The 17,883-nt window shown below is 34.3% G+C and overlaps 1 protein-coding gene across 2 annotated transcripts; it reads left to right on the top strand.

Annotated features, from left to right (window-relative positions):
- LOC109721455 (COP9 signalosome complex subunit 4) lies at positions 915-8,646 on the top strand. 2 transcript variants are annotated; one of them, XM_020249108.1, is made up of 14 exons: positions 917-1,200; positions 2,215-2,366; positions 3,354-3,457; positions 3,556-3,616; positions 3,688-3,780; positions 3,867-3,967; positions 4,524-4,632; positions 5,372-5,416; positions 5,503-5,571; positions 5,655-5,746; positions 5,825-5,867; positions 7,027-7,086; positions 7,912-7,971; positions 8,214-8,646. In XM_020249108.1, exons 1-14 carry the CDS (start codon positions 1,065-1,067, stop codon positions 8,286-8,288), a joined length of 1,200 nt encoding a protein of 399 aa, XP_020104697.1. In that variant the 5' UTR covers positions 917-1,064; the 3' UTR covers positions 8,289-8,646. The 2 variants fall into 2 exon arrangements, with proteins under 2 accessions (XP_020104698.1, XP_020104697.1); XM_020249109.1 differs by lacking the exons at positions 7,912-7,971; positions 8,214-8,646 and adding an exon at positions 7,721-7,894 and having other exon boundaries at positions 915-1,200.

Consider the following 17,883-nt stretch of genomic DNA (forward strand, 5'->3'; position numbering starts at 1 on the left):
GAATTTTTGTTTAGTAGACGAGCCGAGTATGATCTGGGTCGGCTCGCTCTTTCGACTTCATAACAACTTGATACATATATTTTATATTTATATATATAATTAAATAATTATATATATAATACAAAATTTTTATTGTTTGATTTTTAGCCCAATCTAAATATAAAGCCAACTCAATTATAAAAATGCTTATTTATATGTAAAATTCAACCATTAGATCAAAGTCCAATAAGTAAGATCTCGCAAATTTATTATATATATCATCAATATATATATATATATATATATAATATATAGTATAATATTTCTAATTCTTTAACTTGTTATTCGTAAGCCAGTGTGATAAATTCAACTCGTTTAATAACGATATTAAGTCAAAGTATGAACATGAATTTTTCAACTTGATACCTTAACAATCTTAGACTAGCGGTGATTTGCTCGTTTACACGAGCCGCACCATCTCGCACATGATTCGGCTCGTTTGACATCCCCACTTTAAGGTTTTGGATGTCGGAAATACGGAGTATACTCCAAAAATAAAACTTTTAAATAAGAAGTTTAATTTTTTGTTTTTTGTTTCTTCAGAGATTTTGCTATTCAAATTAATTTGGTAGAACAGCATATTTTACTTACGAGGTAATTTATCTTATTGTAAAATAATAACTTAGAGCCTTAAATAGCTGAATATAATATTTTATTCTAAATATTTGGTCATACTCCGTATTTATCAAATATATATAAATTAAACAAGACCTCATGAATTTACTATCGTAAAAATTTATAAACTATATTAACTAAATTTATAAAATAAATAATATATTTAAAATTTTAAATTAAATACATTGAAAGATTAGATTGTAAAGTTAAATTAAAAAAAAATAAATAGATACTCAAATTAAAATGGCGAATAGTTGAGATAAGTTGTTTCCTCTAACAAAAAAACAAATCCACAAGAACCGGAGCTAAAGCCCCCTCTCTCACCCTCCTCTTCTTCGAGCTCCGCCGAGGAGCCGATACCAGCCCAAAAACCCTAGCGCTTCCGCGTTTCGGAGAAGCGCGGCGCGGCCATGGAGAGCGCCCTCGCGAGCGCGTCGTCGATCGCGGACCAGCGCCAGAAGATCGAGCAGTACCGCCTCATCCTCGCCTCCGTCCTCTCCTCCTCCCCCACCGACATCGCCCAGGCGAAGCGCTTCATCGACCACAGTAAAACCCTCTCTCTCTCTCCCCCGCCCTTCGCCCTCCTCCTCCGCAATTAGGGTTTGTTTACTGTAGCTTTTTGTTGTAGGTGGAAATATACGGGGACGCCCCTCAACTGTAGGACATTTCGAAATGGATCCCTCGACTTTACACTTCTTTGATTGATTTGAGTTATTCTAGTTGGCTAATTTGAGAATTTTGTTGAATCTGTTGTCTCTATTAGCTATTTGCTGTTTGTTGTTCTGGTTTTAATTGCTAGAAAGTGATTAAAAACTGTTTAATTTGGTAGAATCCTCATCAATTAGGGTTTACGCATTGTAACTTCTTGTTAGGTTAAAATGTTTGGCAACCCACTCACTATAGGACATTTTGAAATGGACTTTACTCTTTTGTTGATCTAAGTTGTTCCAGTTGGTTAAAGTTGTAAAATTTTGTTCAACTTAATGGCCCTAAAGTGATTAAAGCTATTAAATTTGAGAGAATCTTCCTCAATTAGGGTTTACTCATTGTAGCTTTTTGTTTGGTAAAATGTATGGGGGCCCTTTAAACTAGAGGACATTTTGAAATGGACCACCCAACTATACTTTTTTATTGACTTAAGTTATTCTAGTTAGTTATTCAGATTTGTTGAATTTAGTGACTCTAGTAGCTATTAGCCTATAAGCTATTATTTTTTCAAGTTTTATTTGCTAAAAAGTGACTAAATATAGGAAATGTGATGGAATCATCGGCGAATTTGTAATATGCATGGACTAAAATTTTTCAAATTCCAAAAAAATAAAAAATTTTAGGCAGTGTCAGTTAAAAAAACAACGAATTTGCTAGAATACCCAATTTATGTGACTAAAGTCTCTTAATTAATCCTGGAAAATCAAAACTTAACAGGGTGCTAGTAAAAAAAAAAAAAAATTGAGTTGAGATGATCATTTCAAAATAACTGATGGTTGGGGGGAATCTCCATACATTTTTTACCTTTTTTGTTATTTGGGTAATTAAACCCCTTATTTGTTTGGGTTGTAGTGGTCTCCGACGAGGTTCCACTTGTTGTGTCGCGGCAGTTGCTTCAGAGCTTTGCACAGGAGCTGGGGAGGTTGGATGCTGACGCGCAGAAGGAGATTGCACACTATGCCTTAAAACAGATTCAGCCTAGGGTGGTCTCTTTCGAGGAACAGGTCTTACTTCTTAATCTTGTCATATTTCCTTTTCTTATATGTTTGACAAATTGTCTGGAATACCGGGATTGGGTAACACAGATGGCTTATCTAGGAAAGAATTTTGAAAACCAAATTTTCTATTATTTATATACTGCTGCAATGGAGCTCATACGCCCAATTTTACCGGGTCATAGTTAGTTGGTTTCTGCTATTTGTATGGTTTATTGAAAATAATGATATTTATCATTCACTATCCTATGAAAAAAAACAGGTTTATCACATCAATGGTGATATCTAAATTCAAACTGGTTGTAGTGCTCTTAAGTAGCCCTTATGAATTTGTGGGTATCCTTCCTGTATGCTTCAATTATACTTGTTGTACGCTTCAAATATGAATCCATAAATGGTCTAGCTATGTGAAGGCTAAAGTTAAATTAACTTGCCATACAAAGAAACAAGTTCCTTAAAGAGAGAATTAAAAAAAACAGAATATAGCAGTAGATAGCATAAGTCTGATGTTTTCCCACAGAACCTTTTGAGGTTTCATTGTTTCTACTTCCAGTAATACTTTCGTAAGTTTCTAACTTAACTAGGGTTTAATCACGATATAAAATTATAGAATATATTGTTATATGGTTACATAGACTCATAGTGAATGTGAGAAGTATCAAGCAAATTTGTGTCTAATCTTGTGATAACCTCAGTCAATTGCCAAAACTCAAGTGCTCAAAGGCCACAAACCTATAGAGGAACCAAGAGGTACTCATCCATGTTGTTACTTCTATTGTGACAATGTATTTATTGAAAACTAGTTTAGACATATTTAAAACTTCCGTTAATCATCTAAAGATTATGAATCTGAGCACGCTTTAACTGTGTACACTTCCAGTTGTTATCTTCAGTTTCATTTCCTTTATATGTTCTAACTATTTAGTAGATAATAGAATGGCTAGAATGGAGTGGCATATCCCAAACTGTGTACACTTTAACTGGCTTGTATTTCAGGTCTCAGTCATTAGGGAGAAGCTAGCTGAGCTATATGAGTCTGAGCAGCAGTGGTCAAAAGCAGCGCAGATGCTAAGTGGGATTGATTTAGAATCTGGAATTAGGTAGATTTGGATTTTCTGATCCTGATTCTTATCTAACTGTTTGATTTTGTTCTTTTGTGTCTGCCTCGCTAGGAACTCTAATATTTGGTTCTTCTTAGGATGCTTGATGACGCATACAAGCTATCCAAGTGTGTCCATATTGCTCGTCTCTATCTTGAGGTTGGTTAAATATTTTTCTTCAACTTGATAATTGCTTGCCAAATTGCTCACACACATGGTTCGGCTATCAGGATGATGATGCAGTGAATGCTGAGGTTTTCATCAATAAGGCATCTTTCTTGGTTAGCACCAGTCAGCACGAGGTTCTAAATCTACAATATAAGGTAGTCACTCTATTAATAGTTGCTTGTTTATGCTTCAAAGCATGCTCAAATTCTCTGCTGAAGATAGTAATTTATATGCTTTTAAGGTTTGCTATGCAAGGATATTAGATTTAAAGCGGAAATTTCTGGAAGCTGCACTTCGTTATTATGACATTTCTCAGATTGAGAAACGCCAAATTGGAGATGAGTAAGTCTCTTTGATTCTACTAGCAAATTTTCATTGGTGATGAGATCAGTATTCTAACTACCTAACATTCTGGCCAAGTAGTTATTGCTTCGTTCTGTTTAACCAGCCCTTCTTTATGATTGTTTTTGTAAAATGTTTTTGTGTCTACCCTTAAAAGATGGTTTTGTCTGCATAAATGTCATTGTTGCACTCTCTGCTATAATTTTGGTTTTTTAAAATGTAATGTTGTCTAAGCTGCAATTTATCAGCAAGATTATCATTCTCATTTAGCAGCTTTATTTTTGGTTTATTTTTTCAATTTTTTTGGAACTTGTATCCTTGTATGTTTTGATTCCTATACTGGATTTGCATTTATTATATTTCAAATTGTCAATTCTTCATTTATTGCCATAATGGCAAGGATCTATTAGTCTTCTTATGTCATGTTATGGCTTTGTTTATTTTGATCCATCCGAATCTGTTGTTAGGAGTTGGTGAAAATCACAACTCATAAACCCTTCATTAAAAGCCGTTGGTACTTTTTTCATTTAGAATGATATTAGATGCATGTTACCAGGGAGATTGATGAGGATGCACTGGAGCAAGCTCTCAGTTCTGCTGTGACTTGCACAATATTGGCTGCTGCTGGTCCCCAACGTTCTCGTGTACTTGCTACCTTGTACAAGGTATTTCTACTAGTTATTGCACATTGTTAATGTAGTATGCGAAGAAGTTTGTATATGTATGTGTTTATTTGCGGATGCCTGAAATTCCAGACATTTGTGTGAAGTAAAAATGTGAGATTATTGAGCCTTTCTTTTGTACTTAATACACTCAGATGTATTGTAAAGCCTTTACCCTTTTATTGACTTGTTAATCTACTGGTTCTGTGTCTTAGGCACATGCTTGGCCACATTGGCTCAAGGCCGAGACTTGTGCTTTGAATGAGATGTGCTCTTTGTTACCTAGGCTCAAAGCATCAAACCTGGTGCGGGCTTAGTTTCAGGGCCTAGCTGAGATGTGGGCTTCTGAGTTGCAAAAGTTGGTTTGGGATGTTTATATAAATGAATTTAAAAATGTTTGATGCAGATTTCTATGTCTATGTAATAGCTAAGATTCATGCTTTGTGTAATTCGTGGTAGCTTGATATATCGATTTGCATCACTACAGTGATTTGTTTATTGTGATAATTTAGTTCAAAGGTTTATTAATTTTTCAAATCTTACTTGTGATATGTTTATACTGCTAATATAGGTCTTTAATTGAGTATATCGTTCTGAAAATTAGTGTAAATGTGCATCTTACTTTTCTTACGAGTTCACCTCGTGCCTTTTGCCTCGGTGCCCCTTGGACCTTTAAAACTATGCAAAGTAGGTACTTTTTAATTTATTTGTACGTATCCTAATTTGGGACTTCTGTTATTAGGATGAAAGATGCTCAAAATTGAAGATATATCCCATATTGCAAAAGGTTAGCAACATTGTCTTTCACATTCGAGGCTTTTATTTTGATGAGTATTTTTTTCTTGACAAGGTTTGATCAATTCAATATTTCAGGTTTACCTTGAAAGGATTTTACGAAAACCAGAAATTGATGCATTTGCTCAGGAATTGAAAGCACACCAGGTGAGCTTTTTCTGCTTCCTTGCCCTTCTGTTCTATACCGTTCTTCATGTCTGTAGTTAAAAAGATTGTCTTTTCTCCAACAGAAAGCACTGTTACCAGATAATTTCACTGTGCTTGACCGGGCAATGATCGAGCATAATCTTCTGAGTGCTAGTAAACTTTATACCAACATAAGGTTTGGAAATAAGTTATTATTTTCTTTGCTATCTTTTTTTTGTGGTTGTCGTTTGATAAATATTTCTTGTTCTATCAGTTTTGACGAATTGGGAACTTTACTGGGTATCCCTCCTGAAAAGGTACATTTCTTACAGATATGTTTGCATATAAAATGTTTGTTTTCGTCAGGCTGAATTTTTTAGCTGGAGTACTGTTTTTTGCTTAATATAATTTATTGGTGCTGAGAATTTGTTTGTTTACATCAGAGATTTTAACTGCATGCTACTGTTTGCTGTCATTTTGAGGTGGTGAGTTAATGCTGATCAGTTGTGGAATAAATTCCTCTACCGTGTTCTCATTTATGAATCAAATCCAACTGCAGTCCAATGGTTCCAATTTTTCCATAATTCTGGTTGTTTTCTTCATCCTAGTTTCAGTCCAAGACCATGTAGGGAAAATTTTTTTCTCAGTATCTGCTTTACTTGGAGGATCTAAAATGAAGAAAGAGTTGTAGGATGATGAATTCCATCTGATTTCCACATTCAATTCTCATAGTTATGGCGGTCCTCTTCATTTTAAACCCAGAAATACACTCAAGCATAGCTATTCCTTTATAAGTTCTTTCTCGAAGAGAGAAAAGAAATTTGTACTAAAAGATAGCATAAAAAGCAATCAGGTGGAAAAGGTTGGGGGGGATGTTTGGAGTTTGATAAGAGGAGATATTGCAGGTAGTCTTACATGGAACTGCTGCTTTAACTAAAAGTTAGTCCGTAGGAAGCTGGGCTTTTGGTTTCTTGCACTCTTAATCAGTAGTGTAGTCATAGGCGATCTTGTTGTCAAATAGCAAGCATCCAGTATTAGATGCTAAAGTTTACAAGGAAGGATGTATTAACAATGAAAGTAATTGAAACATCTAGTAGACAAGGATTGAATCTCAATTTATCCTTTGTATGCAATGCCAAAAGGGCGCAATCATTTTAGGAAATTTATGTAGTCCAATCAGCTTAAATTGTTTCTAAAGGAGAATAATGTTCTTTTTATTATAGGGATCTATAATTTCTTTGATTTATGTTCTTGTCTTCTATAACCATCCTGTTCACTCTTAGGAGTTGAGAAATCTTTAGTGCTTCTCTTGAATTTTAATGCATAGCAGTGTTTGATGCACCATATACTTTTATGAGTCTTGTGGATTCTTTTTTGGCAAATCTCGTAATTTTTTTAGTAATTAATATCATCATGATGAATTTGGCCTGAGAGGACACATTGTACTAATTTGACGTGCTTGGCAACATTTGGTAGGCTGAAAAGATAGCCTCTCGGATGATCTATGAGGACAGAATGAGGGGTTCAATTGATCAGGTATAATTCATTCGTTTTCTCTTCTTGTTACTATGTTATTTAGAGTCACCCTCGGCAATGTCCGCAAACATAATTGTTGTCTATGTTTTGGTTTTGGTGAGAAATATGATAACATGGGTGAATTTTTGGTTTTCTTTTTTCCCTGAGAGAAAAACATGCGTGAATATTGAACAAGTAAAACTTATATATTTTCTCATATAGTGGGACATGAATAAGTTATCCGATAATCCGTAAAGATATTTTGAGAAGAATAGATCGAAAGTATGAACTATCTTGTAGTTTGTAATTAATATGCAATGAGGCAAAGGATGTTCAATGATGCCATGAGACTCCAACAAACATGGAAATAAACACTTAATTGTACGACAGGAATTCACAGATGAAATTTAGGATTCATAGGTGAAATCTGACAATGTATATTAAGTATTAACGCAACTGGCAATCTAATCTCCGACTTAGGATTGTATTAATACAATAGGAAATAGGCGAATATTAAACAAGATAAAGCATTGGATTAATTTCTAACTATAGTGCACTAGTAATTTGTTACTAGATCGAAGGAGTGGATGACTCGTTGTACGTATGCCTTGTATTAAGCTCAAAGAAATCATTGCTGCACATATTCGTGGAACAGGAAAGTTCAACAGGCTTTGATATGTATGCATGGACATGTCTACCTTATCTGCATTGAGATAGGGATGCTGTAAAGATAGGAAAGTACAATTGAAATCTTTGTGTAACAAATCAAATCAATTTGGCTCACATACTCATCCTTCTCATTTTCGTTGCTACTTCTGTAACAGTTAGTTGAATGTTATTGTTCAGGTTGAAGCTGTTATACATTTTGAGGATGACATGGAAGAGTTACAGCAATGGGATCAGCAAGTGAGTCCATTTTTCCTTACTGCTGGCTCATCATTAGTGAAACTGGGATTAAGTACACCACCTTTTTCCCATTAAAAAGCTACTAACAACTTGTTAAAATATGAGAATACGGAGAGTATGATAATCACTGGAACACTTGAAGGGTCACTAATTATCCTCTAAACACACGATGTTCATCAGTATATATTGACTTAACCTTCTTAATCTATGTCTCATTTCTTTTCCCTGCAAATCTTTTGCAGATTGTCGGTCTATGCCAAGCTCTTAATGATATCCTCGACTGTATAACTAGCAAGGGCATCACAATTCCTGTTTGAGTTATCAGCTATGCCATAAGATCCCTTGGTGATTGACAATTGGAAATTTGTCCTAGCATTTTGGGTTGACGACGATTCATTTCGGTATCAGCTTCATTTAATACTTCATGGGGTCCCTTAATCTTGTTTTCCTCCTTTTTGAGCAAAAAAATTCTGTATAAAGGACATTGATTTCGTCGCATGCTATGTGAATAGGAGTTAATTCAGTCAAAGCTAGCATTAGGAGGTAGGGTTATTCATTTTATGCTTGTTTTGCTCTTTGTCAACTTACGCTTTATAGGGAACTTCACTGGTATTGGAACTGCGTGGTCAGTGTCATAGAACTTGTGCTTTAAAATTATGATGATTTTGTGTGTTACCTGTAGCATGTGATGCCGAGTGAGATTAGTGTGGAATCTTGGAGGCTCAGGTGAATGGCATTGGTCCTTATCTGTTTAACATTGGGATAAGAACTGTGGGCTTTGAGCATCAGCCATCCCCCATATGTTCAATTACTGAATTAGGGTTTCAACACAATTAGTTTAGCAGATTATGTTTGAGTTTTAAAACTGAGGTTGGATTTTGGGTGAATTTTTAGAAAATCCAAATCCGAACCCGGCCACCAAATTTGACGGGTTTTGAAAGTTCACATCCAAAATCTAACTCGATTAAAAATTCAAAATCCGAATCCGAAATTCCCAACTCGAAATTATTCTGTGTCATATTTTGAAACATGCTATATTAAAATCTATATTTTTTTAATATATAAATTTAATTAATATAAAATAAATTTGGGTTTGGGTTTGCGTCGAGGTTTGGATTTGGGTCGGATAAATCAAAATTTGTATCTGACTGTATTGAAATAATATTCGTTCAACATCAGATAAATTCGACTTCGACCTGTTTTTAGGTTCGGATTCGGATAAAATCCTCTCGGTTGTAAACTTCGCATTGTCTTCTCCCCCTGCATGAAGACGTGTGGATTGGCTGCAAGCGCCTCCCGTATCCAGAGAACGTGCGGAAAAAGTGAAACGAAGAGAGCGAGGATAGTGAAAATCCATAAAATTCGTGAAAAAAGTCAAAATTATTATTTTTACATGCATAATCAAATTCTATTAATTAAAATTTAAAACTAAATTATTTTGTAAAATTTTAAATAAAATTGTTTTTAAAATTTTAATTATTTTAATGCGAAGTGTGCATTAATTGCACGCACGTTACATGTAAACTCAAAAATAGATGTATATTCTACTCTCAATCTATCCAAGGATAGGAAGTTGCTAGTCATATTACGTGACCGGTTAGTGGAGAAAACTTTATTTTTGAAAGGGTGGAGTATAGGATATATCTTTACTTTTTTACGTGATACTAGTACTGTAAAATATCCAAAAAATTTCAATATAAATTTTTTTGTACTATAAAATTAGTGTTGCAACCATCATCGGAAAACTATGTAATTACAAAAAAAACAAAGTACTTCTGGGCTTTTTAAATATTTTATAGTATTAAAATAATAATTTTTACCACCACATAACTAACTAAATTAAACCTTATTTTTACCACCACATAACTAAATTAAACGTTAAATCCTGTCACCACATAGAATCGCCAAATGAGGTAACCCTCTATAAATTTACTGAAATTGAAACTGTTTCTCCTTGCTCGGCCGAATTATCATTAAAACATACAAATCAAAGGATGCATGCTTTAAAACTACAACAAAGAAGCAACCATCCCATGGCACCCTTTCACAAAGACAAAAAGGAGTTTCCATAACTTATCACAACCCCTAAAAACCATTCACAAGAGTTTCCATAAATTATCACAACCCGAAAAACCATTCACTCGGCGCGAGAGGGAAATTAAATATGGACGCAACCATCCCATGGCCACTGCGGAACCTCACAGCCCAACAAAGATCTCGACAGAGCAGATACATTGAAACCATCCCGCGGGGACTGCATGCGATATCGACCGTCTGGGGGGCGCCGGCGGGGAACGACTGCACCGCAGCATGTGCTCCGACGGTTCGATTGAGACGTCGACGGCGGCAGTTTTCAGGTGCAAGTATACAGGAGCGAAGTAACTCTAGATCAGGGTGCCTAGGAAGGTCACTCAAGAGGGCTACGTATTTTGTAGGGACTTTTTTGTATATTTATTTACTTGTAACAAGATCAGTTTAGTGAAAATCATGTGTAGTATGTAAGTATCAAGTGCAATTGTTGCATGTGCTTAAAAATTTTAATTTGGTATGTAACTTTAGTTTCTGGTATGAGTAATATATGGTATTAATAGAGACATTTTTAGTATTGACAAAGTAATTTTATTGAATCTCGTCCATCACAAGCAGTGTCTTACTCTACGGATGTGATATTTAATTATACTTTGTAGTCTCAATATTATACTATCAAAATTTAAGGTAAAAAGTACGGAACTTGCCTGATCATTTTGAGTCTGCTATTTCGATCTTTAAAAATTTTGAGTTTACCGTCCAACTTTTCAATTTGTTTGATTCGAATAAGTTGAGAACACTTTGAATTCAAACTTTGAATATATTGGTTATCTTCACAGGTTTAAATTAGTATGCTTTTACCTTGAAAAGTTGGATAGTTAATCAAAATTTTGAAATGTTGAATATTCGACTCAAAATGGTCAATAGTTCAAATAATTTATGGACATTAATTTTTACCAAATTTTAATGATGTTTGTTATCTGTTAATGAAATATTTGTAAATCTAATAAAATGTAACATTAATAGTTTTGACAAATCTGATTGAGAGATGTAGAATTATGAGGTAATACCAAATCAAAACTTTCAAATTTTACGTAGCAATTTCAAGATGCCCAGTTGCCCACAGTTCATATGGTTAGAATATTTTAACCTTCTTTGTTTATTATTTTGTTTTCTTTGAAATATTGCCTTTTTGTATAAAAAATTTATTAACATTTTTGTAAAATCAGACTGTTTTTCGATTTTGCATAGATTTCTAAAAAACTGTTCAAAATACTTCTGTATATTTTCTCTCTTCTCTCTCTTTCTCCTCCTCCATTGCCCCAACATCGATCACTGCAATGCTCCTACACTAAACTCCCTACTTCTCTTTTGCCGTCGACGAGGACGATGAGGGTTCGAATGTGGCACTGATCGCAGAGATGAGGGCGTGGGTACTAGTGCAGTTCAAGACGACGAGGCACGACAGGGTGCCGGCCAGAGCTGGAGGAGCGGAGGGAGGAAGAGGAAAGAGGAGAAGGGAGAGGAAGGAGGCGTCAATGTCCTTCTTATTTGTCTTCTTTTTTTTTATTTATTTTTTTGATTCTTTCTCATTAAAGCGAATAAAATATTATAATATTACACTATTTAATTATATGTTGTACTATTTGACAGTATATTATAATATTTCATAATTTTGACGTCCTTTGGTTCTCTTTTCTCCTTCCTCTCATTTCCTCCTCTACCATCACTGGCACCCCTTCATGTCTTCACTCCCCGCCATGAGCGCCGCCGCCACTGCTGCCATCAAGACAATGTTCTTCTGGGTTATTGACCCTGCAGCCGCCTCTGCCTTCGACGATGACGTTGGTGACAATGGCATCACGGCAGAGGAGACGAGACAACCAACAATAACAACAAGCAAGGTGCAATGACCCGACCCCCTATCAACAATAACTTATTGGGTCTAAATCACTGGCCCAAAATATTTAAGTCCGGTTATTATTATTGACGCGTAGGTCTCATATATTCTAATAAGAATCAGTTTTCCACCCGATGTGAGACTATTGGGACGTTACAAAAGACAAGAGAAGAGAGGAGCATTTTGATCGTACTTCTAAAAAATTGGCTTGAGTCTGCAAAATCAAAAAATATAGCTTGATTATACAAAACACAAAACTAATATATTTTTTTATGAGAAAAGGTCTTGAAATATTTATTAAAATTATTTTCGAATCGTTTCTATTCATTTATGAATATTATGACAAATATGATATAATAGCCGGTTCAACCCGCCAATTCCAGATAATCTATAGTTTCCATCTCCACATTTTTGTCACTTAATGGCACACGACGTAATCCTAACTAGGCTAACATATTTGACCTGAGAACATGGGCCCTGAGTCTCTAAAATGGGAAGAGTTTGTAATACCCAATAGATCAATATTGGATTGAAAAGAGATTATACTGGATTGGATATATATGAACCAAGCATTTTATTAATTAAAGAGTCAAATATTTGGACTGGACTGATGCTTTGAGTCTAATTACTTACTACTTACTAGTACTAATGGACTGAACCGTGCCCCATAATCTATTCAAAGAAATCAATCCCTTCCGTCCAAATTCTGCTCTCAAGTCATCAATTTGTTTAGATTATCCGTCACATAGAACTGGAAGAGTCTCGGGAGACAAAAGTGATACAAGTGATAAAATAATCAGACAAGAAAATTGTGATGCCCCAACTTCCCAGTGGGTCATTCATTCTAGAACTATTTTCGTACTAGCACGCTTAACTTTCTTAACCTCTTGGGTCTAAGCTATCACCCAAAATGTTTAAGCCGGATTAACAGTTTTACTCATATTATATATTATATATAGTACTATAGATCTGAAGTCTCACAAAAATTATAACCTATCTCCAAATTATTTAACCATAATAAGATAAATTGCATCATATGTAAAATTAAACAGTAATAATTTATATGCTCCTAAAAAATTTTCAACTTTTTTATTTGCCCCTCGTATATGACTACTATAAAAAATATTTTTTTAACGTTTCAAGCTATTTCAAATATACCTCTAAAGTTAAATTCTATAAGTGAACTATTAGTAACAGTCGTTATCTTTGTGAAATTATTATATGAATTCAAATATAAAATATATACTTGAATTCACAATTTGAATCCAAATTTCAAATTGAAGTTCATAGCTAAAATTAATTTGATTCAAATTTAAATTTAAATATTTGAAAACAAGCTTGAATTTAAAAACTAAAAGTAGTGTAGCCATGTGGTATGTCCACATTGGCGGGTTTTAATTTAACCCGATCCATTTAGGATGTGGGTTAGGACTTATCCTAATAGGTTTAGGATAATAATAAATTATATGTTTCTTATCAGTTAAGAAACATATCCACTAGAGGATATCTATCATATCCTAGTTCTTATCCTAATCTCTTTGTGAGATTCAGGATATTTAGGGGTTCCGTTATTCTATATATACGTCCCCTTGTTTCTCCCATCTGAGAAAATTGATATTCGAATTAATTTAATATTCCATTATTCTCTCTCTTCTTCCTCTTTGGGATTTCCACCTACGTTCTCGGGGTTTTGGAGTGTGGACATAGAAGAGGACTCTGGTAGCCCTCTTCGATTAACATCCGTCGCATCAGATCCGCAACCGATCCGTGGCGTAAGGCGTACGCGTGGGAGAAGGCGAGAAACGTGGGAGATCCAGAAGCATCGAGACAAGGACGATCCAAGAAGGCTTGTAAAACAAGTAATCCGATCCGATTCGAGCTCCCGGATACGTTGGCTATCCGGTTTGTAAGTTTTCGCTGCCTATTATTTCCAACAAGTAGAATTAAATTTGAATAAAGAATTTTACGCAGCTAATTTTACGTTAGAATTCATGGAAATGCATGACCTAACCAAGGGATGAAAAATCGGTTGAGTTTGGCAATTTTTATAAACGGTTCAAAAGATTATTTACACTGTCATAACTTTTCGTTCTGGTGTCTATCTTTAGCATGTAACCCAATATAAAAATATACTTTTTGAGATCTACGCGTTCAACCATAAAGTCGTTCTGACCGAGTTTGCGACTCAAATTTAATTGTTTAGGCCTCCGAATTTACACTTTCAAGTTATTTTTAAAACGTTTTATATATTTCATATTTTGAATCCAATTATTTAAATAATTTTGATTGGTTTAGATTTAAAGATATTTAAAATTTGAACATAATTCAAAAGTTAAAATAAATTTAAACTTAAAAAAATCTAAAAAAAATAAAGTAAAGATCAAATATTATCTTTTACATAGATTATTCATTTTTTGCGACTTCAAAATTTTTAAACCGAAGTTAAAAGAGTTAAATATAGTAATAACTCACTTTTCAACCACTTTTGCAAAGTAATGAACTTTTACATTCACTTACGAAACCAAACATAAGAAAAGACACTGCTTTTTAAAAGTATTACTATTATTATTATTATTATTATTATTATTATTATTATTATTATTATTATTAATGCTTTACTTACTACCAACCAAATACAAACTTACTTGGTCCCACTTTAGAATTTTGAATTCTCAAAAATCTTAAAAAAAAAAAACAAAACAACAGTCCAATTGGCTTTTCACGTCAGTCCTTAGGCTTAACATCACTCATAAAGCCAAAAAAATACAAAAAAACCAAAAAGCAAACACACACACACACACGCACGCAACAATATTAAAGATTTTCAAAATCTAATACGGCATTTTAACATCTGCAATTGGCTAAGAATTTGATAGTTGGTATTCGAGATCTTAAATTTATAATTTAATTATTTTATATTTTTAGCCAAATTTATTTTTAAAAGATAAATAAAATTCGTAGCTGTTATGTTTTTTAAAAAAATTTTAGGGTCTTGCGTTGACTAGACTACTCTCAATTAGGGATGTCAATGAATACGGATATCCAAAATTTTATCCGAATGCTAATTCAAATGGAGCGGATTTCTCTGATGCTAAACGGATATGGTTTCGAATATGCATATCAAGAACAAAGATCTGATGGATATGAATTCGGATATGGATTTTAACTGCACTCGATCCGAATCTGAATTTATTTTATATTATATGTAATATGTATATAAAACTTTGATGTTATATTTGAATTTATATTTTAAAAAATTAGATTTAATGTAATATATTTTGCAATATTGAAAAGAGAAATAATTTTTTCAGGTTCGGATTCGGCTTCGGGTTTTAGATTTTGGTCGGATTCGGCTTTGGATATGAATTTTTAAAATCCGTCGAGTTCGGATTTGGATTCGGGCTTCGGATTTAAAGTCGGGTTCATGTTCGGGTGTTTAAGTCTGCCCGGAATCCGACCCGTTGACATCTCTACTCTCAATGGCCCGGAAATTAAGAAGAATCTATTTTTTGTCATTTTTTGGATGGGCATATTGGCCCAATGGATGTACTGGCCCAACCCCATCCCTAGATAAATTAATTATTTAACTTTGTTTCATACAATTGAAAGGAAAATCTGATTCTTTAGGGCCCCACATCTAGGAGAATCTTTAGCAGCTATGTTTTTTTTTTTTTTTTTTTTTTTTTTTTTTTTTTTTTTTTTTTTTTTTTTTTGAGAATTAGGTAGTAAGCTACCTGCTTCATTCATTAAGCAAAAATAAATATGTGTATTAAACCCAAAGTCAGGGGCACTAGCCCGAATTTAAGCACCCATGGAGCTCAATCCATGACAATATTCAGAAATTTAAAAATATTTAGTAAACAGTAAAGTTAACTTGAATAAGTTGCACTATGATGATCATAAAAGTACAGAATTACTCGTGCATTAGGCCTTAAGATAGTTTGACAAAAAAGGAAATTGTAAAGCTTTCGCTATATAGAAAAGTAGAATCTCCTATTTAATACAATTAATTTTTATTCGACTAAGAAACAATATTACAATACGTCGTTACAACGAGACTGAACAGGCTCTTAACATAATGCTAGATAAGAAAAGAAGAAGAGGAAAGATGACACAAACCCACCCATCTATTCATAAACTGTGAGACCCCAGATAGCCCTATATATGTGATATAATAGGGCTAAACTCTTAACCCGGCTTTAAGCATTTTGGGTGGTGGCAAGGCCCAAGACGTTAAGAGAGTTAAGCGTGTTAGGACGGGAGTAGTTCTAGGATGGGTGACCCTCTGGGAAGTTGGGGCGTCACAGATGGTATCAGAGCCAATTACCAGCCGGAAGTGTGAGATGAGTCTTGGCTGAGCCAGGGTCTGGATGACGGGCTAGCGAGATGAGTCTCACATCGCCTGGTACTTGTGAGTCTGAGCCTGACGAGGACGTCAGAGCTTAAAGGAGGGAGATTGTGAGACCCCAGATAGCCCTATATATGTGATATAATAGGGCTAAACTCTTAACCCGGCTTAAGCATTTTGGGTGGTGGCAAGGCCCAAAAGATTAAGAAAGTTAAGCGTGTTAGGACGGGAGTAGTCCTAGGATGGGTGGTCCCCTGGAAAGTTGGGGCGTCACATAAACACTCTATACTTATTGATGCTACAATTAAGCCGTGATACGTCATGCATCTATCTTGGCCAAGGCAAGGATGCTCCTTTAAAAAAGGTGAACTTTATTGATGCTATATATATATAAATGAAAAGGTCCAACCTCTATGCGCATGCATGAGATCTCATGCTCATTCATGTTCAACAAGTATTAGGCAACAAGAACAAAGATATGGCCTACGACCACTCATCAAAGCAAAAAATGTACGTAGCCACAAATTAAGCCCCAATCAAAGTACGTAGAGAGTACAAGATTCCCATGGCTCTTGTGACATGGAATTTAGCTATTAGGGCACGAATCTCCCATCACTGTAAACATCACGGCACATGACATTAATACATCCCTACTATAAAAGAGGATCTAGTGCACATGGTTGTAGATCTCTTCATGGTGTCTTGCAAAAGCCAACAAGAACATAAAGACATATAGAAATCTCCTATTCCTGCAACTCCCTTGCATTTTCTCAGCAAAAGCACGTTCTACCCTTTTTCTTTTAGAGAGAGAACTTAGCAAGCTATATATTTGCTGTGTTCATCTTTTTAAAAATAAATTTAGTTAAAAATATAAAGTAACAAAGTTTCGAATTTTGAAGTATGGGTACCAACCATCAGGCTCTTAACCAACTGCAATATAATAGATACGATCGGTGACTATTTATATGTCGGCATAGATGATATAGTACTGTGTGTTTGGGAGTGCATTTTGGAACCTCAAAAGCACTTTGAGATCAAACGGAGTTAATGTTGTGTTTGGTAACACGCAAAGAAAATTTTAAATTTGTGGTGCATGTGTTTTGGAGGGACGGACAAAACGGGTGTTTTACGCAAGCCAAACCCTCTCAAATTTTTAAAAATAACAAAATTACCCTCAAACTTTACAACTAATTTAATCCTATCCTTAGTAAAAGATTAAAGGAGTTCTATTAGTAAGAAGAAAAATTCATGAAGACCCCCTCAACTATTGGCCATTTGCTATCTTAGATTTATTTTTTTTTTCAGTCGACACTTCTCCGACTTTTATTTGTTTTAATATTGATTTTTAGTCGATTAAATTAAATACTTTATCAAATTTATTAGCGATTACATCAAAATGTACTACTTTAATCACCATTTAGCAAAGAAAGCTTAAGAACACGCCAATTTCAAAAAGTATTTTCAGATGAGTACCTTAACTTTGAAAATTTTTATTTAGCTATCTAATTTTAAAATGCCTTTGATTTATATTCTATGAAAATTTAATAGTAACTTTGATTTCTTCTGATGAAAAATTTTGCAATCTAACATAATATTCTTAGTTTGTTGAAATATCCTCTAATCTTTTTTACTGTAG

The sequence above is a fragment of the Ananas comosus genome, linkage group 15 (genome assembly GCF_001540865.1).
Source record: "Ananas comosus cultivar F153 linkage group 15, ASM154086v1, whole genome shotgun sequence".
NCBI classification, from domain to species: Eukaryota; Viridiplantae; Streptophyta; class Magnoliopsida; order Poales; family Bromeliaceae; genus Ananas; species Ananas comosus.

Bases quoted from the DNA above. Each gene is read 5' to 3' on its own strand.
- LOC109721455 (XM_020249108.1), top strand. From the start codon at position 1,065: ATGGAGAGCGCCCTCGCGAGCGCGTCGTCGATCGCGGACCAGCGCCAG. The intron at 3,968-4,523 runs GTAAGTCTCTTT...GCATGTTACCAG, and splicing joins AAACGCCAAATTGGAGATGA to GGAGATTGATGAGGATGCAC. The intron at 5,572-5,654 runs GTGAGCTTTTTC...TTTCTCCAACAG, and splicing joins AGGAATTGAAAGCACACCAG to AAAGCACTGTTACCAGATAA.